We start from the raw sequence: 24519 nt of genomic DNA, 5'->3' as shown, positions 1-24519 counted from the left end.
CTGAAGGCTCTGTACCTCAATGCAAGGAGTATTCGTAATAAGGTGGACGAATTAACTGCGCAGATAGCAGTTAACGGGTATGATGTAATCGGCATCACGGAGACATGGCTCCAGGGTGACCAAGGCTGGGAACTCGACATCCAGGGGTATTCAACATTCAGGAAGGATAGACAGAAAGGAAAGGGAGGCGGGGTGGCGTTGCTGGCTAAAGAGGAAATTAATGCAATAGTAAGAAAGGACATTAGCTTGAATGATGTGGGATCGGTATGGGTGGAGCTACGGAATACCAAGGGGGAGAAAACGCTAGTGGGAGTTGTGTACAGACCACCAAACAGTAGTAGTAAGGTTGGGGACAGCATCAAACAAGAAATTATGGATGCATGCAATAAAGGTACAGCAGTTATCATGGAAGACTTTAATCTACATATTGATTGGGCTAACCAAACTGGTAGCAATGCAGTGGAGGAGGATTTCCTGGAGTGTATTAGGGATGGTTTTCTAGACCAATATGTTGAGGAACGAACTAGGGAGCTGGCCATCCTAGACTGGGTGATGTGTAATGAGAAAGGTCTAATTAGCAATCTTGTTGTGCGAGGTCCCTTGGGGAAGAGTGACCATAACATGGTAGAATTCTTTATTAAGGTGGAGGGTGACACAGTTAATTCAGAAACTCGGGTCCTGAAATTAAGGAAAGGTGACTTCGATGGTTTGAGGCGTGAATTGGCTAGAATAGACTGGTAAATGATACTTAAAGGATTGATGGTGGATAGGCAATGGCAAACATTTAAAGATCACATGGATGAACTTCAACAATTGTACACCCCTGTCTGGAGTAAAAATAAAACGGGGAAGGTGGCTAACAAGAGAAATTAAGGATAGTGTTAAATACAAGGAAGAGGCATATAAATTGGCCAGAAAAAGCAACACACCTGAGGATTGGGAGAAATTTAGAATTCAGCAGAGGAGGGCAAAGGATTTAATTAAGAGGGGGAAAATAGAGTACGAGAAGAAGCTTGCCGGGGGCATAAAAACTGACTGCAAAAGCTTCTATAGATAGGTGAAGAGAAAAAGATTAATGAAGACAAACGTAGGTCCCTTGCAGTCAGATTCAGGTGAATTTATAACTGGGAACAAAGAAATGGCAGACCAATTGAACAAATATTTTGGTTCTGTCTTCACAAAGGAAGACACAAATAACCTTCCGGAAGTACGAGGGGACCGAGGGTCTTGTGAGCAGGAAGAACTGAAGGATATCCTTATTAGTCAGGAAATTGTGTTTGGGAAATTGATGGGATTGAAGGCCGATAAATCCACGGGGCCTGATAGTCTGCATCCCAGAATACTTAAGGAAATGACCCTAGAAATAGTGGATGCATTGGTGATCATTTTCCAACAGTCTATTGACTCTGGATCAGTTCCTATGGACTGGAGGATAGCTAATGTAACACTTTTTAAAAAAAAAAAAAAAAAAAAAATTAAAAAAAAAGTTGAGGGAGAGAGAAAGCGGGTAATTATAGAACGGTTAACCTGACATCAGTAGTGGGGAAAATGTTGGAATCAATTAAGAATGAAATAGCAGCGCATTTGGAAAGCAGTGACCGGATTGGTCCAAGTCGGTATGGATTTATGAAGGGGAAATCATGCTTGACAAATCTTCTGGAATTTTTTGAGGATGTAACTAGTAGAGTGGACAAGGGAGAACCAGTGGATGTGGTGTATTTGGACTTTCAAAAGGCTTTTGACAAGGTCCCACACAAGAGATTGGTGTGCAAAATCAAAGCACATGGTATTGGAGGTAATATACTGACATGGATAGAGAACTGGTTGGCGGACAGGAAGCAGAGAATCGGGATAAACGGGTCCTTTTCAGAATGGCAGGCAGTGACTAGTGGAGTGCCGCAGGGCTCAGCGCTAGAACCCCAGCTATTTACAATATATATCAATGATTTGGATGAAGGAATTGAGTGTTAATATCTCCAAGTTTGCAGATGACACTAAACTGAGTGGCGGTGTGAGCTGTGAGGGGGATGCTAGGAGGCTGCAGGGTGACTTGGACAGGTTAGGTGAGTGGGCAAATGCATGACAGATGCAGCATAATGTGGATAAATGTGAGGTTATCCACTTTGGGGGCAAAAACGCGGACAGAATATTATCTGAATGGCAGCAGATTAGGAAAAGTTGGAAGTTGGCATACAGGTACAGCAGGCGGTGAAGAAGGCAAATGGTATGTTGGCCTTCATAGCGAGGGGGTTTGAGTATAGGAGCAGGGAGGTCTTACTGCAGTTGTGCAGGGTCTTGGTGAGGCCTCACCTGGAATATTGTGTTCAGTTTTGGTCGTCTAATCTGAGGAAGGACGTTCTGGCTATTGAGGGAGTGCAGCGAAGGTTCACCAGACTGATTCCTGCGATGGCAGGACTGACATATGAGGAGAGACGGGATCAACTGGGCCTGGGCCTTTATACATTGGAGTTTAGAAGGATGAGAGGGGATCTCATAGAAACATAGAAGATTCTGACGGGACAGGACAGGTTAGATGCGGGTAGAAAGTTCCCGATGTTGGGCATGTCCAGAACCAGGGGACACAGTCTTAGGATAAGGGATAGGCCATTTAGGACTGAGATGAGAAGAAATTCAGAGAGTTGTTAACCTGTGCAATTCCCTGCTGCAGACAGTTGTTGATGCCAGTTCATTGGATATAATCAAGAGGGAGTTAGATATGGCCCTTATGGCTAAGGGGATCAAGGGGTATGGAGAGAAAGCAGGAAAGGGGTATTGAAGGAATGATCAGCCATGATCTGATTGAATGGTGGTGCAGGTTCGAAGGGCCGAATAGCCTACTCCTGCACTTATTTTTTATGTTTCTCTCACTAATGAAGTAGTACTTGGTAAAATAATGGGACTAAAGGTGGGCAAGCCCCCTGGACCTGATGGCTTACATCCTAGGGTCTCAAAAGAAGTGGCTGCAGAGATGGTGGATGCATTAGTTGTAATCTACCATAATTCCTTGGATTCTGGGACAGTCCCAGCGGATTGGAAAACCACAAATGTCATGCCCCTATTTAAAAAAGGAGGCAGACAAAAAGCAGGAAACTATAGACCAGTTAGCCTAACATCTGTCGTTGGGAAAATGCTGGAGTCCATTATTAAGGAAGCAGTAGCGGGACATTTGGAAAAGCACGATTCAATCAAGCAGAGTCAACATGGTTTTATGAAAGGGAAATCGTGTTTGACAAATTTGCTGGAGTTCTTTGCGAATGTAACGAGCAGGGTGGATAAGTGGGAACCAGTGGATGTGGTGTATTTGGATTTCCAGAAGGCATTCGATAAGGTGCCACATAAGAGGGTTACTGCACAAGATAAAAGCTCACGGGGTTGGGGGTAATATATTAGCATGTCTAGAGGTTTGGCTAACTAAAAGAAAACAGAGTCGGGATTAAATGGATCATTTTCTGGTTGGCAAACAGTGTCTAGTGGGGTGCCGCAGGGATCGGCGCTGCGTCCTCTACTATTTCCAATCTGTTATGTCTCGAATAAAGCAATGTGACTGAGTACTGTAGACTTGAGTAAGTGTGACCTTAGTCTCTTTATTCTGACTCGAGTGCTGGCACAGCATAGGAGGCCTGCTTATATACAGTGCTCCCAAGGGATCCCTTGGGACTCCAACAGATGCGCCCTCTGGTGGCGGTAGAAATGCTGGTTAAGTGGTGGTGCATACATAACACAATCTATATTAATGACTTGGATGAAGGGACCGAGTGTAATGTAGCCAAGTTTGCAGATACAAAGATGGGTGGGAAAGCAAATTGTGGGAAGGACACAAATAACCTGCAAAGGGATATAGACAGGCTAAGTGAGTGGGCAAACATTTGGCAGATAGAATATAATGTGGGAAAATGTGAGGTTATCCACTTTGGCAGAAAAAATAGAAAAGCAAATTATAATTTAAAAGGAGGAAAAATTGCAAAGTGCTGCAGTGCAGAGGGATCTGGGGGTCCTTGTGCATGAAACACAAAAAGTTAGTATGCAGGTACAGCAAGTAATCAGGAAGGCAAATGGAATGTTGGCCTTTATTGCAAAGGGGATAAAGTATAAAAGCAGAGAAGTACAGGGTATTGGTGAGGCCACACCTGGAGTACTGCGTACAGTTTTGGTCTCCGTATTGATGGAAGGATATACTTGCATTGGAGGCTGTTCAGAGAAGATTCACTCGGTTGATTCCGGATATGAGGGGGGTGACTTATGAAGATAGGTTGGGCCTATACACATCGGAGTTCAGAAGAATGAGAGGTGTTCTTATTGAAACATATGGGATAATGAGGGGGCTCGACAAGGTGGATGCAGAAAGGATATTTCCACTCATCGGGGAAACTAAAACTAGGGGGCATAGACTCAGAATAAGGGGCCGCCCATTTAAAATTGAGATGAGGAGAAATTTCTTCTGAGGGTTGTAAATCTGTGGAATTCTTTCCCCAGAGAGCTGTGGAGGCTGGGTCATTGAATATATTTAAAGTGGAGATAGACAGATTTTTGAGCGATAAGGGTTATGGGGAGCAAGCAGGGAAGTGCAGCTGAGTCCATGATCAGATCAGCCATGATCTTATTAAATGGCGGAGTAGGCTTGAGGGGCCAAATGGCCTACTCCTGCTCCTATTTCTTATGTTCTTTACTGCACTCAGCACCTCCATACTGATCAGTAACTCATCACTATTGCTCCCCAAGTTCAGGGCAGGGGACTGTCGCAAGTTTTTAGAAATATACAATATCCTGCAACTGGAAATCTAAATGAGAAAACATGCTTTCTACATAAAATCTCTCAAACATGAGGGATGTTTTTTGGGACAGTGACAAATTGTGTGCAAACTTGACCAGTGACGTGCAGAAGCTGCTGCTTTCACAGACCATAGAAAAAAGTACTTTCAAGTGAGCAATATTCAGGCTTCTATTCCTTTTAGTTTGGAATCCAATAATATATGAAAATAACCCTCTGGACACTTGAGCGATCCTAAGCTTTGACATTTGCCATGGTGTTTCTAAGTTCTCTGAGTTTGGTTGAGTGGAGGGTGTTCCTATGGGAAGTAAGTGTACATCCATATTGTGCAACCTACTTGTGTGGATTTCTCAAGTAGTTTGGCTTGAAGCCTCTCGAGCATGGTGACGAGTTTCTGTGTGTGGCATGCACCACGCTCACCAACAAAAAACATTAATTTGTGCTCGGCCTGAGGATCTTAAATTACTTCATACGGGAAAAATTACTTTTCAAAATGTGAGATTGACTGACAGCTGTGTGTCTCAATGTTGCATACCTTCATATAGGTATTTGAGAATCCCACAACATAGGTGGGATCCAGTACCAGGAAACCGCACACTCATTTAGGCTCACAATACCACCATAGTCATGCATCAAGTTTTGCATATCAAATGTTACTCAGACAAAGCAATCCTTAGGTCAATCAAAACGACTGACTTATTAGAGCTTCCTCCCCCGTAGGGAGCCACATGATGTTCCATGCACCAGGTACTGACTGGGCTTTTTAAAGAAAGACTTGCATTTACATAGTGCCTTTCACGACCACCAGACATCCCAGAGCACTTTACAACCAATTAAATACTTTTATTTGAAATGTAGTCACTGTTGTAATGTAGGAAACACCACAGCCATTTTGTGCACAACAAGCTCTCACAAACAGCAACGTGATAATGACCAAATGATCTATTTTAGTGATTGAGGGATAAATATTGGCCAGGACACTGAGGATAAATCCTCTGCTCTTCTTCGAAATAGTGCCATGAGAGCTTTTACATCCATCTGAGAGAGCAGACAGGACCTCAGTTTAATGTCTCTTCTGAAAGCATCTCCAACCGTGCAGCACTGGAGTATCCGTCTCGATTTTTGTGGTCAAATCTCTGGAGTGGGACTTGAACCCACAACCTCCTGACTCAGGCGAGGGTGCTACAAATTGAGCCACAGCTGACACTAGGCAGAAATAGTTTTCAGCATAAATCTAGAAAAAAAAATCCCACCAGCAGCCAGTACAGGACCTATTCTTCACCAAGAGTGTTGAGACTTCATAGTAAAATTTTAATGTTTGGTAGCACAGGTCGGAATATAAACTTTGTCATGGTATTTAAAAAAAAAGTTGCAGAAAGTTTGTAAAATGCTCAAAGTCCAGTGAATTAATTAAGAACTTATTACTACATTGGCATTGGACTGAAGTTCTACTCCAGAAGGTGACAAACCCAAGTGGTAAATTCCAGAGTTAGATTGGAGTATGACATGCTATGCTTCACTTTTGCAGACACCACTACACATTTGGATAAAACCTTTTAACTGCTGCCTTAATCAACAGTGGTGTAATTAGCAACATTTAGTTTGTATGGGCCCAAGTTTCGAGCCGCGCCTAGAACGGCGCAGTCCCGACCTGAACGCCCGTTTTTCACGCCACAAAGTGCGCCTAAAAAAAACCTCCAGATTCTCCAGCTCCCTGCAGGTCCTCTGGCCCTCGGCGTTGCGCAGCGCAGCACGAGCTGTAGGGGGCGGAGCCAGGTCCCCGCACTGAAAACAGTGCCGGGACCTCTGCACATGCGCGCTACAGTGGGCGCGCAAGTGCAGTAGCTCCAGGCGCCCGAAACTGTGTGGGAGGGGCCCGAAGCACGCAGCCCCTAGCCCTGGCCGAATGGCCTCACTGGGGCTGCGTGAATAAAGCTCCTCCCACGGCCAGCTCCTGCTTCCACCCGACCCGACCCGACTCGACTCCCGCTTCCCGCCCCCCCCGCCTCCAGACCGGACCCGGCACCGACCCGACTCCCGCTTCTTCCCCCCCCCCCCCCGCCTCGATTCCTGCCCCCGGACCCGACTCCCGCTCCCCCCCCCCCCCCCCCCCCCCCCGCCGACTCCTGCTTCCCCCCGCCCCCTGGACTGGATCCGACCTGACCTCCCTCCCCCCGACCCGACCCAACGCCACCTACCTGTAAATCTAGTGCTGGGAACGGGCCCTGCCCGAAGTCTCGGGCCCGGCCCGTTCAGCCCCCCTCCCCCTTCTCCTTCTCCCCCCACACCCCCCCCATCTCCTTTCTCCTCCCCCCCATCTCCTTTCTCTCTCCCCCCCCATCTCCTTTCTCCCCCCCCCCATCTCCTTTCTCCCCCCCCCCATCTCCTTTCTCCCCCCCCCCATCTCCTTTCTCCCCCCCCATCTCCTTTCTCCCCCCCCCCCCCCCATCTCCTTTCTCCCCCCCCCCATCTCCTTTCTCCCCCCCCCCATCTCCTTTCTCCCCCCCATCTCCTTTCTCCCCCCCCATCTCCTTTCTCCCCCCCATCTCCTTTCTCCCCCCCCCCCATCTCCTTTCTCCCCTTTATCCCCTTCTCCCCCTTCCCTCCCTCTGCTCTCTCCCTCTACCCCCCTCCTCCCCCTCCCCTCGCTGTCAGAAACACAGACACTGACAGACAGAGAATGAGAGACACACACACACACACACACACACACACACACACACACACACACACAGAGAATGAGAGACACACAGACAGAAAGAGAGATAGAGACACTGACAGAAACACACTGGGGGGGGGGGGGGGGGGGTGCATCCCAGCACGCTGTTGGAGGGCTCCCGGTGCTGCAGTCGGTAAGTAGAAAATGTTTTATTTATTGATTAAAAAAAATATATTATTTCTTAATTTTTTTTGATTTATTGATGTATTTATCATTTATTATTGATGATGGCTCTTTATTTGTAAAACTGAAGTGTTTAATGTTTGTAAACTTCCCTTTAAACCTCCCCCCCCCCCCCCCCCCATTCCCTACGCCTGATTTGTAACCTAGGCCTGATTTTCTAAAGTGTAGACAAGGTTTTTCGAGCATACAAAAATCTTCACTTACTCCATTCTAAGTTAGTTTGGAGTAAGTTTTCACTGACGAAACTTTGAAAACAGGCGTAAGTGGCCGGACCTGCCCCCTTTTGAAAAAAAAATTCTGTTCCAAAGTGAAACTGTTCTAACTGACTAGAACTGGAGCAAACTAAATAGCGAGAATTCCGATTTCTAAGATACTCCATTCTACACCAGTTGCTCCTAAAAATCAGGAGCAAATCATGTGGAAACTTGGGGCCTATATAGGCAACAAGATTACCAAATGGAACAGCCGTACCAAAAACCATACTCTTGATCATGAATTAACCTAGAACTTCCAAGCTGATGGATAATTTGAATTAAGAGGAGCATTTATAACTTCATACAATGCTGATCCAAGGGCAATTGGCTGATAATAGAGGATCACCTTTCTTGTATATAATGTGAAAAACACTTCCGACAAAAAAGAAAAATAGACTTGTACTCCGAGATTGACAATACAAGATCCTGAGGATGATGGGATTAGGATCAAATGTTTTATTGGAATCCAGACAATGGAGGATGTGACAAACCTGGCAAGTATAAAAATTATAGATTGATGGATATGCATTTATATGGCACCTTTATCATGTCTCTCAAACCTGTCAAAGTGATTCACATAGAATATATAACTTGAAATACAATGACTATTGTACTATAGGCAATCATGGCAACCATTCTGCACACAGCAAGATTAGCAATGATATAAACAAGTTAGCCTGTTTCTGGTGGTGGTAGCTGAGTGGGAAATGTGGACGAGGGTATTAGGATAATTCTCTGAATAGTGCAATAAGATCCTTAATGTCCACCTGAACAACAGAAATGGACAGATGGAGCCTCGAGTTTAAAGTCCCATCTGTACGACGGAACAATGCAACACTCCCTCAGTATTGCCATGCAGTGTCAGTCAACATTATTTGCTTACGTTCAGGAGGGAAATTCTTTACTATTATCAGTAAAAGTAGAGTTGTTAGAAAACAACTGAGCTTGCAACTGTGCCCTCGGAATTGAAGACTGCTGGGAATGAGAATTATAACATTGAGATACAGCTGACAAAAGATCAAAATTGCCTGATGCAGTAAGATGTCAATTGACATTTCATTTTAATAAAATTATGCTTAGCAACTCTAGTGGATCTACAGATGTTATGAGCAAAGTTGGCTTGGGTTGCTTCAAACTGCTGAAGAGACCAGGTGCAATCGGCAGAAATGAACAATGATATAGTACCAGGTCTGTTGAAGGGAAAGATGTGAGAAATGAAACCTTCCATAACCTGGAATAATGTCAGTTACTTCACAGATTGAAGGGGCCAGACAGCAGTTGAACCAGGGAAAGACAGCAAAAACATTTCAAAGACCATCCCAGTAGCTGACCTGCAGTGCTAAGTAAGATGTGACTGACTTGCAAAGTGAGATTTGCTGCAAGGTATTTTCCAAGAGGTAGAAAGGAGACAGTGGTCCAAAGAGCCCAGCGGTGAGGAACACCTCACTGAAATGTCAGGCTTGGCTCAGTGATAGCAGTCTGAGTGCTACCACTGAGCCAAGGCTGATGGCAAAAGGAGTGATTACAGTTGACATTGTGTTTTGATAATGGTGAAACTGGCAACCCTGACAAAGTTTATCAAAAGACTAACTGGGAGTGGATTGCAGGCTGTAATCTAAGTGATGAGATAGGGTGATTTGGCAAGTGACTTGGAGCAACAAGTGAAGATTGCTGCCAGGAATTCATTTCCAATGTCAGTACATAACTAATTCTCCTTTTGAAAAGAAGTGAATTTTGGAGTTGGTGCACAGTCGTTTTATTTTATTCTTGCTGCATCTTTCTGATTCACAGTGGTGCTGGGAGGGAGGGATTGTCCACAATCAATAGTCGGTCACTATTATCTGTTTACTGGAATTTCATCTGCAGTCAAATACTGAAAATCTTCATTTTTATTAACCTAAAATAACTTCCGTATGCAATTGCTGGTTCACCTCCTTAAATAAATTTGACAATCCCAGCATTCTGTATCTGGAAACCTTGTTGATCACGAAGCTTCATCTTACTCAACATGTTGGGCCAGAATTTGCAGTGAGTATGACTGCGTAATAAGAGTACGCATGTGCTATATCCCGAACTTGCAATCTGTCAAGTTCCGACTTGACAGATGACCTGCACCGACGAGGAAATCCTAATTGCTGGCACAGAGGTGAGCTATCTACTGCCCAGCAATTACGCCTGGCTGGTGTAAACCGACGCAGAGAAATTAAGGTAATTTTAAAAGCTATAAGAAGCAGGAAATGGAAGCATTTTAGAATTTTTGTCCATAAAAAGTTCAGAGGAAGTAGTTGCTACATTAAGGGTTTTTTTTGCATCTATGTAGAACATAAGCTTAAAAAAAATCTCACAAAGTGGAGGACCGCAGGGGGAAAAAACCCTCATTACTAGAGCTTTATGGGATTTAATATACATAAACATCTTTGTTACAAATAATGAGACCCCTTCTGTTTGCTGATTGGAGCACCAGCCCATGTGATCCCAGGTCCACTTCTGCACACTGTGCACCTCTGGGATTTGTGGGCCACTTCGCTGCCCTCGACTACGCAGCGTCTGCCAACAGGTTCTCGAAGGAGGGTTCCCATCAGGTAAGTGTGCATTTCGTTCGGATGCCAGCGGCGTAATCTGTAGTTACGTCGTCAACCGCAAAATCCAGGTCAAATTATTACAGCTGTCTAGGGTTAATATTTACATTAGAAATCCAATTGGAAAGTATTCATGGGTGTCCAGATTTTTTGAAAGTTAAGTGCCACCTGGGTTTGACAATTTGGTTCTGACAAATGAATGTAATAATTGTTTGAACCCATCAGTTAGTGCAATCTTAAAACTGCATGCTTTGATAGTAATCCCACTAAGCTTGGAATATCACCGCTGATGCTTGAACTATCCACATGCATTTAGAAAGGAAGCATTGCCTTGTGTAAAGAGCTTCAGCTTTTGACTTAAAACCAACAGTATTTGTAAGTCAGGCAACTCTTTCTGTGGGAATAAGACCATATTGTGGCCCTGTCCAAGAGACCATTCTTAATGGCTGAGCCTAGAAAATTGAGTACCAAGCTACGTGAATGTGCTTTGCAAAGGAAATGAGCTTGATCCTATTCTTGCCTAATGTCCACAAAAGTGCACCTTCCATTAAGGGTCGCAGGGTGGTGATCAGGAGGGGGAACCTTGGCTGTTCCCTCCCTCTCCCCACACCGAAGAGGCTGTTATACTAAGCTTAGTTGTTTGCCTATCACCACCGAGGCTTTCGCCAAACTGAATCAAGCCAAGGACTGAATCAAAAATTGAAAATGCTGAAAACACTCGGCATCTATGACGAGGACAGACACATTAACGTAGTAGTTGTAGACACTTTGTCAGAACTGGAATATATTAGAGATGAAAACATTTAAAACTGAACAGAGGGAGGAAGGGAAACGCACAACCATATACACGCGCACGCACACAAACTATGAACTGTAAACTGTTTTAAGTGCAAAACAGGAAATTATTAAATGGCTCAAGTGATATTAACTGAGATAATAGGAGGCATAATGAGAGAAATTAAAGATATTTATGAGACACTGAGAATGTATGAACAGCTAAAGCAGTTGGGGGAATAAGGCAGTTAGAAATTTGAAGCGCACAAAACTAGCAAAGTGCAGCAGAGGAATAAAGCAGATTGACATCTAGGGGGTCGACTGCCCTGCCAGCGGTGTTCCAATGGAGCAACCCAACCCCAAGCATCAACCTGGTCCTCTTCTCCCGACCCCCGGAAACACCAGGACACCGATCCCACATAACCAGCACTAACTGCGAAAGAGGAAGTGGGATCAGTAGTTAAGTTCTGAAGTTATTAAGGCCAGAGGACTGCAAAGGACCCAATAGAAAAATGCAGTGCAGTTCCTCAAGCGTGCATTGAGCTTTAATGGAACACCAAATTGTCCATTGCAACTTTGAAAGGCTTCCCTTTATTTTATTTTATTCGTTGCCAATCTTTCCAATTCTTTGTCAAATCACAAACGCCAGAGGTCACCTTGCACACATCAAGGATCACTCTGCGCCAATGCTCTTAGCCAAAAGGCCGAGAGCCACTGCACCGTTCCTGGAAGTACTGCAATACCAGGTTCGTGCCATGGAGGTGGATGGGTCAGGCCCCCCACCACATCAGCTGCTGCTTTCCTGTGCTATATCCTCTACCGTCAACATAATCCCACCACTTTCACCTTCACTTTCTTCTCCCAGCTCTGATTTCCAAAGGGACTGTTCACTCTTAAACCACCCCACTACCTCCCATTCCCCAGGCACTTTCTCAAGTGCAGATATTGTACCAATTGCCTAATCACCACCCGCCTCACCACTGTCCAGTGCCACAAACACTCCTTCCAGGTGATGTAGCTATTTGTGTACTTTCTCTACCTAGTATGCTGTTTACTGTGCAGCCTCCTCTACATTGAGGAGAACAAATGCAGATTTGATAGCTGCTTAGCCAAACACTTTCATTTTTGTATTCAAGTACAACCCCAAGTTGCTTGTTTGCCACTGCAATTTCCATTCTACACTATTCAAATGAAGCTCGAGGAGCAGCACCTTTCAGCATCATAGAATGGTTACAGCACAGGAGGAGACCATTTGGCCCGTCAAGCCTGTGCTGGCTCTGCAAGAGCACTTCAGCTAGTCCCTTTCCCCGTAGCCCTATCTATTGGGCATTTTGCAGCTTTCTGCCCTTAATATTGACATTAATCACTTCAGACCTTAACTATTGATTCCACTTTCTGTTTGGCAAGAAGTGCTAGCAGTGTGGGATGGGTGTGCAGGAGCTTTGTTTACGGGGCAGGGATGGGTTGGTGTTTGTGGAATGGCCTCTCCAGGCTGGCAGTGTTGGTGTCGACCTGCTTTGCCAGCATTCTATGCTTTTATATCCCCCCACCCCACCACCTTAGCTACTCATATACTTTCTGTGTCTCGTAAAATGTCTTTAATTTCTCGTATTTTTACCTTCTATTGTCTCAGAAGAATATCACTTTCGCCATCTGCTATTTTCTGCCTAATCACTTTATAGGTCATTTCTTCCCCCACCCCCACCCCCCCCCCCCCCCCCACCTTCCTCTTTCTGTGTTCTATTACTTTTACTGTTGCTCATCTGTAATATTTTCCAGTTCTGACCAAGGATCTGCGTTTGAAACGTTAACTTGTCTATTCTCTCCACAGATGCTGACTGACCTGCTGAGGGTTTCCAGCATTTTCTGTTTTTGATTCAGATTTCCAGCAACTGCAGTTCTTTGCTTTCTGGGATATTCCTGGTCTGTATGCTTCATTACCACAGCATGTGGTACATTTATCCACTGAACTATTCAGGGTACCTGAATATTTAAACTGAAACATGATTAAACTGTAATGTTAATAAATCTGCAAAGCCATTTAGTGCAACTTTTAATGTTTTTGTCTAAAAAGCATGTATAAATTGATAGCAGTAGGCGGCAGTAATTGTTTAAGAAGACGTGAGGAAAGAAAGAGCAAGAAAAGGTAATTTGATGCAGCATGTCTGTTTGTTTGCATAGACTAGGAACATTCCACCCCATGTATTTAATTACCTGAGGGTAAGTTCTGCGTAAATACTTATTTACACGCAAAGGTAATCCAACAAGAACTCTGGAATATTTATCCATTCTTACTTCTTCTACAAAATTCATTGCTGACCTGCTCTGTACAGTATTTCCCCTCGTTATAACCTCCAACCCTATTAACCCCCTTTTGAAGTGAGTTAATATATACTGTACCACCAGTGGAGTTTGTTCCATAAAATTGCTACTCTGGAGGGGAAAAAATATTCCTTGTAACCTCACTTGAGCTGTGCAAATTTTTAATCTGGGCCTTCTGATTCTAATGCTTATGGACTAAATCCAATAGGTTGCTTTAATTTACAAGTTGTATGTGTCTCAGCATTTTAAAGATCTGGATCTTTTTTCTCTCTCCGATGAAAACAAGTTCAGCTCTAAGAACATAAGACATAGGAGCAGGAGTGGGCCATTTGGCCCCTTGAGCTTGCACAGTCATTCATCTATCTCAACTCCACTTGCCTGCGCTATCCCCATATCCCTTGATTCCCTCTGCAAGTCTTTTCTCATAACCTAGAGCGTGACATCGTAAAATTATCCTTGTTGCTTCTTTGACACTTCCCAAGGCATTAATGCCCTTATTAATATGGATTGCTCAAAATTGCACAAATATCCAAGGTTAGAATAACATGCAACACCTGGCTAATACTTATGTACCCTGGAAATGTATCCTTGTATTTGTTTCATTTTATTGCTAATGGCTACCCATTGACGGAACATATTTAGTGAATGAACACTAATCAGCTAAATCCATTTCCTTTTTCAAATCTGCTAATCGACAGTCCTCTATTGTGTATGAGCCTAGTTGCCTATGGCGGGATGTGAACCGTAAGCTCGGCGCTGAGCAGTGCCCTTCAGTGAGGTGGTGAGAAAACCGAGGCCTGGCTGAGGGCAGGCATTGCGATGGTCAGAGGTCCACTTTGTAAGTGAAGGCTGTGAGGTTGCCAGCGGAGTGAAGGCTGTGACGTCGTCGGAGGGAAGGTTCGTGTGTGAGGGCGAGGAGTGAAGATGGGGCCTAAACCTGTATTTGAAGCTGATCGGAGGCTCACCGCCGTTGAGATTGCAGGGGATCGGTTGGATCAGCTGAGTTGGCCAGTGGGGAGCGAGAAGCAAGGGTCCAGTTGGAGGGACTTTGCAGCAGGGAGGTAGGCCTGGGAAGTAAGTAGAGATTGGGGTGTTAAGTGCAACATTCCCACCGACACCTGGGAGTCTTGGCCAAAGACCGCCCTAAGTGGAGGAAAAGCATCCGGGAGGGTGCTGAGCACCTTGAGTCTCGTTGCTGAGAGCATGCAGAAAACAAGCGCAGGCAGTGGAAGGAGCGTGCGGCAAATCAGACACTCCCCTTACTCTTTCCTTCAACGACTGCCCACCTGTGACAGAGACTGTACCATATTGGACTGTTCAGACACCTAAGAACTCATTTTAAGAGTGGAAGCAAGTCTTCCTCGATTTCGAGGGACTGCCTATGATGATGATGATGATGATTGTGTACATGCTTATATTTTCAATATGCATTACTGTAGATTTGTCTATATTGAACTATGAAATGTTGTACTCCAATTGCTGCTCATATATTTTATGTCTACCAATCACTTTCCCATGTATCCAACCTTTGTTTCTATGAGGTGGGGTACAACCCATCCATCAGCTCTCCTGGGCTGGCTTGTTGAGAACATAAGAACATATGAATAGGAGCAGGACCATTCGGCCCCTCGAGCCTGCTCTACCATTCAGTAAGATCATGGCTGATCATCTACCTCAACTCCACCTTCCTGCACAATCCCTATATCCCTTGATTCCCTTAATATCCAAAATTCTAACTATCTCCGCCTTGAATATATTCAACGACTGAGCCTCCACAGCCCTCTGGGGTCGAGAATTCCAAAGATTCACCACCCTCAGTGAAAACATTTCTCCTCATCTCAGTCCTAAATAGCCGACCCTTTATTCTGACATTGTGGCTCCTGGTTCTAGCCAAGGGAAACATCCTTCCTGCATCTACCCTGTCAAGCCCTGTAAGAATTTTGTATGTTTCAATGATATCACCTCTCATTCTTCTAAACTCTGGACAATATAGGCCTAGTCTACTCGATCTCTCCTCAAAGGACAATTCCCCCATCCCAGGAATCAGTCTGTTGAATCTGTGTTGCACTCCCTCAATGGCAAGTATATCTTTTAGGTAAGGAGACCAAAACTGTACACAATACTCCAGGTGTGGTCTCACCAGAGCCCTATATAATTAATACTCGATGCAACAGATGAGACCAAAGGGGGTTTCTACTCCAACCTTAAAATCCCTGTCCTGCGTCCCCACGGACGAGAAACTGATCCTCCTCGGTGACTTCAGCGCCGGCAATGAAACAGCCCTCTGGGGAGCCGTGATTGGCAGAGAGGGGGTAGGGAAAGCCAACTCCAGCGGTACCCTACTCCTGACAAAATGTCTAGAACATGAACGTCATCACCAACACCTTGTTCCGCCAGAGGGACAAATACAAGGCACCGTGGCAACACCCTCGCTCCAAACACTGGCACCTGCTCGACTCGACTATGTCATCGTCCATGCCAGGGATTGCAAGAATGTGCGCATCACCCGCGCCATGGTAGGAGCTAACGACTGCTGGACAGACCATCTAATCCGATGCGTCATTGACATCAACATAGCCCCAAAATGGAGGGGGTAGCAGAAGCAGTGCCGCAAGAAAGTCAATGCCGGGGCACTTAAAGACCCAGCTAAAAGAACCTATACAGTCAGCGCCTCACAGCTAACCTGGCGTACCTTGATGACCCCGACACGCAGAATGCCCACAGCACTTGGTCTGCCCTCTAGGCCTCCATAACCAGTGCCTGCAAAGAGACGCTCGGTCACTTGACCAGGAAACACCAGGACTGGTTTGAGAACGATCAGGAGATCCAAGAGCTAATAGATCGCAAACGCAGGGCATTTCTCAGCCTTAAGCAACAACCCAACTCCGAAGCAGCATTACAGATGCCTCAAGGCTGAGGTCCATCAAGAAACCCGGGAACTAAAGAACAGGTGGTGGATGGAGAAAGCACAGGAGATACAGCAGTTGGCTGATGGCCATGATGTGCGAGGATTCTTCACCGTAGTCAGGGCCACCCACGGTCCAAATATCCAAGGCCCACCCCACTGCTGACCAAGAACGGGGAAACATTCATCAAAGACACCGAGGCAGTCAGGGCCTGCTGGAAGGAGCACTTCGAAGATCTCCTCAACCGAGACTCTGCCTTTGATCCGAGTGATCTTGACTCCATTCCGCAGCATGTTACTCGCCACCCCATCAGTAAAACCCCAACACTGCACGAGGTAGCAAAAGCCATAAGACAGCTAAAGAACAAAAAGGCTTCGGGATCGGATGGAATCCCTGCTGAAGCACTGAAGTATGGCGGAGAGCACTATTGGCGCGAATACATTACCTCATCTCTCTCATCTGGAGGGAGGAGAGCATGCCGAGAGATCTCAGAGAGGCAGTGATCGTGACCATCTTTAAAAAAAAATGGGACAAGTCCGACTGTGGCAACTACAGAGGAATCTCCCTGTTATCAGCCACTGGGAAAGTTGTCGTTAGAGTCCTCCTCGACCGTCTTCTCCCTGTGGCTGAAGAGCTCCCCTCCCCCCCGGAGTCATAGTGCGGATTCCGTCCCCTTTGGGGCACAACGGACGTGATTTTTTCAGTGCGACAGCTGCAGGAAAAATGCAGGGAACAGCACCAGCCCTTGTACATGGCCGCCTTCGACCTTACAAAGGCCTTTGACACTGTCAACCACGAGGGTCTATGTAGCGTCCTCCTCCGTTTGGGATGCCCCCAAAAGTTCGTCGCCATCCTCCAACTGCTCCACGACGACATGCAGGCCGTGATCCTTACCAACGGATCCACCACAGACCCAATCCACGTCCGGACCAGGGTTCAACAGGGCTGTGTCATTGCCCCAACCCTCTTCTCAATCTTCCTCGCTGCCATGCTCCATCTCACAGTCGACTAGCTCCCAGTTAGAGTAGAACTAAACTACAGAACCAGTGGGAACCTGTTCAACCTCCGCTGTCTCCAAGCCAGGTCCAAGACCACGCACACCTGTCGTCGAGCTACAGTACGTGGGCGACGCCTGCATTGCGCACATACAAAGGCTGAACTCCAGGACATAGTTGACGTATTTACTGAGGCGTACGAAAGCATGGGCCTCACGCTAAACATCAGCAAGATAAAGGTCCACCACCAGCCTGTCCTCGCCGCACAGCACTGTCCCCCAGTCATTAAGATCCACGGTGCGGCCCTGGACAATGTGAACCACTTCCCATATCTCGGGAGCCTCCTATCACCAAGAGCAGGCATTGACGACGAGATCCAACACCACCTCCAGTGCGCCAGTACAGCCTTCGGCCGCCTGAGGAAAAGAGTGTTTGAAGACCAGGCTGTCAAAACTGCCACCAAGCTCATGGACTACAAGACTGTAGTGATGCCCGCCCTCCTATATGGCTCAGATACATGGACCATGTACAGTAGACACCAAGTCGCTGGAGAAATACCACCAACGATGTCTCCACAAGATCCTACAAATCCCCTGGGAGGATAGACGCACCAACATTAGTGTTCTCGACCAGGCCAACATCCCTAGCATCGAAGCACTGACCACACTTGATCATCTCCGCTGGGCAGGCCATACAGTTCGCATGCCAGACGCGAAACTCCCAAAGCAAGCGCTCTACTCTGAGCTCCTTCACGGCAACGAGCCAAAGGTGGGCAGCGGAAACGTTACAAGGACATCCTCAAAGCCTTCCTGATAAAGTGCAACATCCCCACTGACACCTATGAGACCTTGGCCAAAGACCGCCCTAAATGGAGGAAGCGCATCTGGGAGGGCGCTGAGCACCTCTAGTCTCAACGCCGAGAGCGTGCAGAAATCAAGCGCAAAGAGCACGCAGCAAACCAGTCCCACCCATCCCTTGCCTCAACCACTATCTGCCCCACCTGTGACAGAGACTGTGGCTCTCGTATTGGACTGTACCGCCATATAAGAACTCGGGTTAAGAGTGGAAGCAAGTCTTCCTCGACTCCGAGGGAATGCCTATGATGATGATCATAATTACAATAAGAAATCTTTATTCTTATACTCAAATTCTCCTGTAATAAAGGCCAACATACCATTTGCTTTCTTAATTGCTTGCTGTACTTGCATGATAACTTTGTGATTCGTGTACAAGGACACCCAGGACCCCACCAACATTTTCCAATCTCTCCATTTAAAAAAAAAATACTCTGCTTTTCCATTTTTACTACCAAAGTGGATAACTTCACATTTCTCCACATTATATTCCATTTGCCATGTTCTTGCCCACTCACTTAGCCCTTTTATATCCCCTTGAAGCCTCTGCATCCTCCTCACAACTTGCATTCCCACCTAGCTTTGTACTTTCAGCAAACTTGGAAATATTATATTTGGTCCCCTCATCCAAATCATTGATACAGCTTGTGAATAGCTCAGGACCAAGAACCGATCCTTGAGGTACCCCACTAGTTACAGCCTGCCAACCCGAAAATGACCTGTTTATTTCTATTCTGTTTTCTGTCCATTAACCAATCCTCAATCCATGCTAATATAATAGCCCCAATCCCATGAGCCCTCATTTTGTTTAATAACCTCTTGTGTGGCACCTTATCGAATGCCTTCTGAAAATCCAAATACACCACATCCACTGGTTTCCCCTTATCTATTCTGCTAGTTACAACCTCAAAAGATTCATCAAACATTATTTCTCTTTCATAAATCAGTGTTGACTCTGCCCAATCCTATTATTATTTTCTAAGTATCCTGTCACCACATCCTTAACAATAGATTCAAGCATTTTCCTGATACTGATGTCTGGCTAGCTGCTCTGTAGTTACCCGTTTGAGCACAGAGCTGCTGCACTACTTTGTTAAGGTAGCAACCAAATTGTCTTGGGGTGTAACTTGTGCAAAAAGTTACTAGGAATTTGGGGAAAGATTCTGAGACATGAACATCAAACTGCTTTTTGTCCTTTGATAAGCACGTTATGCTTTATTTTTCACACCATACACAATCCGTGCCTGATTGCCTGTAGTCTGACACATGTAGGGTAGGTATGGTAATCTCCTTCGTGTCGAGTCTCATTTGGTCATCTCCTTCATATTGAGTCTCACTAAAAATGAATATAATCACAGCACACTATTATAAAATAATTGTTACTGTAGAGGATGGAAAGCTGTGTGTATGGCTTTAGGTGTATGAATACGCTACAGTTTAAAAAAAAAAGTTTAACATTTTAATGACAAAAACTTGCAGCTTGGGGATAACATAGTAGTTTTATATTAAATCAAACTAATTGAAACACTGAATTGGTGATTATTGATATAATGGCCTGTAATTTGCAGTCAGTGGTGAAGCAAAGATGTTCGCTGCTGGCCTCGAAGAAAGCTACCCAGAAAGATCGTGTGATCTCTGGGACGAAGTTTGGCTTTTTCAATATGCAAGTGAGATCAGTGCAGTGTAGTAGGAATTCCGTAGATGTCAACAAGCTGTCTAAGCAGCCAATCACCATGCAGAATTCTCAGACAGGGAACCAGGAAGTGAAGAAGCTCCTTTTATTGTGATTATTTAAAATATTATGTCGAGCAAAACAAAGATTAGGGCTCTCACATGGGGATAAGGTAAACCTGAAATAAAGAGGAACAAACTTAAAAATTTCAATTTATATTATAATGGAGAAATTTGACATTTTTCAGGGCCATCATATTTATTTAGCAGTCAATACGCTGCTAAAAAAAACCCTGTTCCACCTAATCCCAACAACGTCTAACTTTTACTTGGGTATTTAACAGCAATATTGCTGCGGAAAAGCCCAAGTTTTCGTTACTTTCGCTGATTTCCCTGATTGCACTGATTGCCGGCTATTTGGGGGAGGGGCGCCACAGCATAGCCAGTGTCTGAGCATTGAATGACTGACCACAACTTCAGAATTTCCGTGTTTAGATGTGCATGTGCTAAATCCTGAAATTACGGTCAGTTTCAAAGGGGTAATAACAGCGAATGCTGTTCATTTGCTGTTATTACCCATTGCAAATGCCGGGCCATTATATTTTAAATATCCTTTGAAAAAGCAACACATTTTTAAGCAGTCATCTCATTGCTGTTCCCATCTCTTTTTTTTCATGAAACAGTTAAATTGATTAACAAGTTAGGTAATGAATTAACACATTTAAACGTAAGGGTGAGACAAGAAGGTAGACAAAAAGCTCTGACACTGATACTGCTGTAATTTTAACACAAATGTTTTCTGTTAAAGGTACTTCCACACTTTCTAATACGTTCTTTTATTTCTGCTTTGTAAAGTGATTTTATGCCATGTATTATTCAGTGCTAATTTTAAAACACTGAAATCTTGATACAAAGGCACTCTGTTCTCCATGAGTAGTATTTTTTGGCATTAAGTTGAAATTTTTTTAATACTTAAGAATGAAAGAACATTGTCATTTCTAAATAAGTATTTTAAGACCTTAATTTTACATTTCCTCCATTTAAATGGAGTATTTTTCATTTTTGACTCTCTGCCCTGTTTAATTTAATTTACAGGATCTTTTTACAATCAGTGCTCATGTTTATGCTCAGAAGCCACAAATGGACATTCATAGTTTTGAAGGGACCTTCACACGGGTGAGTTGGAAGCTCTTACAGCGTTACGGATAATTTGCTTAAACCGGAAGCTTAAAACCAATGATTTGCAATTCTAAATATTTGTTTTTAAGTAATTAGCATTCCATTACAATAAATTTAGAGACTAGAGTTACATCTGTTAATTTTCTAATATTGTGTTTGCTTTGCCATTGACTTTGCCTTTAGCAATTTGGAGTAAAGAAAAAGCGGCTGTTGCTAGGAAAGCTTGCAGATGCTCGTGCCCAATGCAAGGTTTTTTTGTGATTGTAATACTTTTGCAGTGAGGGGGGAAAAATAAACAGAGAACAATGAACTAATGTAACTTTACAGAGTTGAGCATGAATGAACTGTCATCAGCTAAATAATTACTGACCGATTGCTAGTAAAAGCAGCAACAGTTTTGAGTTGGTATTAATAGTGGATTAACAGTGACTGAAAACGTGTCTGCAGAGAAAGCAATATCACAATGCCGATCATTGTTTATTGGCTCCATTCTTGCCACACACTAGGCTTAGCAAGACAGCATTTCCTGTTCTGATTTATTCTTCTACATCCTCTGTGTAATTTGTATTTTTTTTTGGAGGGTGGGGGACAGGTTGACTCGCTTTTTAAGTTATCAGGCCATTTTTGATTGTATCCAAGGTTTTACTTGCATTATAATGAAGGCTGTGTAAATGATCAGCTTCCATATCAGATGATAAATATATTAGATCTTTGTAAAACAAAGGAAACTTGGAATTATACTTTGTGCTGTGATAAGTTACAGCATAGCAGGCAGATTATTTCTTGGGTAAGACATTGCCAGCTCTATCATATCTTTATTATGGAAATAAAGTCCAAAAACCCATTACTTTGTACTTTAGTTTAATGAGCAATCTGTTAACGCACAGTTACCTAGCCATTAAATGAGAGTAATTCTAGAAGGAATTTTACCTTTCACGTTTAAGAAATGCGACTTCAATCAATTGTGGTTAGCTGATGCTTCATTGAGTGGAAATACTTGTTGCTTATTACAATACATGAAAGTTATTTGATGTGCTTGAACTTTGAAAACTATATTTTCATTAACTTAATTTACAGACTGGTTTAGGGACTAAATGTTGCAGTTAACATTAAGCTGAAATGAATCTCATATTGAAAATGGGCATTCTTAAACTAAATTGGACACTATTAGTTTTATCTGTTTTGTATATAATACAACTGGTTTCAGAACTACTCTCATTTGGTTTTGAAGTATCCATTTTATGTTGTTTTACTGTAATCCTTAAACTTTCTTTTAAAATGACAACTTCTAATACAGTTAGGTTATTTTATTATTGATACAAAAGCCAGTAATTGTCTTGATTTTTTTTTTCAAATCAACTAATGAGAACATTACAATCCACCAGTTATGTGTAACTTGAAACTTTTTAGTCATTTAAATCCAGTCACATTTTTCAATGGGGCTTGATTCATGTTAATTTAAATTTGTTTTTGCTGTGCTATTTAGGTTTGCGCTTAATCTGGATAGTGAAACTACACTTTGTCCTATAGTTATGTTTAATAGAAATAGTTACAAAGGCATCTGTCCCTCAAAAATTCAAACAACAGGTTTTGCTTTTGTAATGAAGGAGCTATAATAACAAATGTAAATGTATTAGTAACAGTTATAATTTGTATATGTAAGTAGAACCACCAAATCATTCAGTTTTAATGTACATAAAACTGTTTTGTGCTTCAGAACATAGAAGGAAATTAGCATTGTGTTTTTAAAGTGTACTCCTGCTAAAAGTTATATCTATTTTAATTATTGAGGCAGAGAGTAAATTAAGTTGTTTAGAAGAGAAAGAAGTTCATTTTTGAGAACTGCAGTAGTATTGTTTTACTCAAATTTACATTTTACTTCAAACTTTTATCTCTTGTATCTACAAAAATATTAGCTTTTTGTTTGAGAGTCTTCGGTATGAGATAAGTGACCAGATCATCAAAATTTAGTGATGTTAGTTGAGGGATAAATATTGACCAGGACAACTGAATATTGAAATCTCTAGTTCCTGAATGTTTTCCTTTTCAATGTTATCAGCTTTAATTTAGGAATTTGTTTCCCAGCACTATGTCAAATCTGCATTGAAATATACTAAAGACATAGTCAATTTGGTATTTTAAGAATTTATTTGCAGAAATCAGAATTATATGGTATATGTATAAATTGTTTAAGTATTCCATTGTAAATTAGTTTCTAAACACAGATAGAACACCTTTCACAACCTCACGGAGTTCATATGCGTTTTACAGCCGATGAAGTAATTGTGAAATGCAATTATTGTTGTAATGAAGACAATCACAGCAGTCAATTTGTACACAGCAAGGTCTCACAAACAACAATGAGATAAGTGACCAGATCATCAGAATTTAGTGATGGTAGTTGAGGGATAAATATGGACCAGGACATTAATAGAACCCCCCCTGCCCCCCCCCCGGCTCTTCATATAATGCCATGGGATCTTTTACATCCACTTGAAAGAGCAGATTGGGCCTTGGTTTAACATCTCATTCCAAAAACAGCCCCTCTAGCAGTGAAGCACTTTCTTAGTACTGCACAGTGTCAGCCTCGATTATGTTCAAGTCCAGGAGTAGGACTTGAATTTACAACCGTCTGACTCGGAGGTGAGAGTGCTACCACTGAGCCAGTGCTGACACATGCACATAGCAAGATCTCTCAAACAGCAACGAGATAATCAAGTGCAATGCACTTATAGCACGTTTATAGCACATTTTAAGCGGAATTCAACAGCAGCACTCACCTGAGGCAAAAGAAAAATGGACTTTTTACTAAAAATTACAAAATTCCTTCAGTTTAATAGCTCGCTTGACTTCATCATACCAGATGCCTTGTACTTTATATGTTGGGGAGAAAAATACTACGTTGATGAAAAGGGGAGGGGTGCACGAAATATGTTCACAAAGGAGAGATCTTTATTCTGGATCTTCCTGATAACTTGGTAAGTGTTCATGCATGTTAATGTTATATATTTTCATTAGAGCCAGGAAAGAATGCTCTTTAATCGTCATTTTTTGAATTGCTGCTGTGATGAGCTATAGCAGTACAAATCCACAATAAGACTCGACCATGTGGCTAGCCTTTACCTCCTTTTTATTACCCACATTCCATTTGTGCCAGTGTCATCTGTAATTCTGTATGTTATAGTCTATACACGTGTAAGATTTGGATCACAGCTCTCACACATACTACCCAAGGGGTCTTAGGAATTCTAAGACATTTTATTAAAGAGTGGCAGTTATAAGCATAATCAGATACAACACTCGATTAAGATGGAT

General features: G+C 43.4%; 1 protein-coding gene across 5 annotated transcripts in view; it reads left to right on the top strand.

Moving 5' to 3' along the window:
• atp9b (ATPase phospholipid transporting 9B) overlaps positions 1–24519 on the top strand; it is a 468699-nt gene that overhangs the window by 242514 nt on the left and 201666 nt on the right. For 4 of the 5 annotated variants that reach the window (XM_070888576.1, XM_070888574.1, XM_070888573.1 and 1 more), the window contains exon 9: positions 21121–21201. The exons of the other annotated variant lie outside the window; for it this stretch is intronic. In XM_070888576.1, the coding sequence (XP_070744677.1) occupies positions 21121–21201 (81 nt within the window). The remainder of the gene's footprint in view (positions 1–21120; positions 21202–24519) is intronic. 5 annotated transcript variants of the gene reach the window in all.

This window comes from Pristiophorus japonicus, chromosome 1 (assembly GCF_044704955.1).
Source record: "Pristiophorus japonicus isolate sPriJap1 chromosome 1, sPriJap1.hap1, whole genome shotgun sequence".
NCBI lineage: Eukaryota > Metazoa > Chordata > Chondrichthyes > Pristiophoridae > Pristiophorus > Pristiophorus japonicus.
The sequence above is the reverse complement of the archived record's forward strand: the minus strand, read 5'-3'. Positions and strand labels throughout refer to the sequence as shown.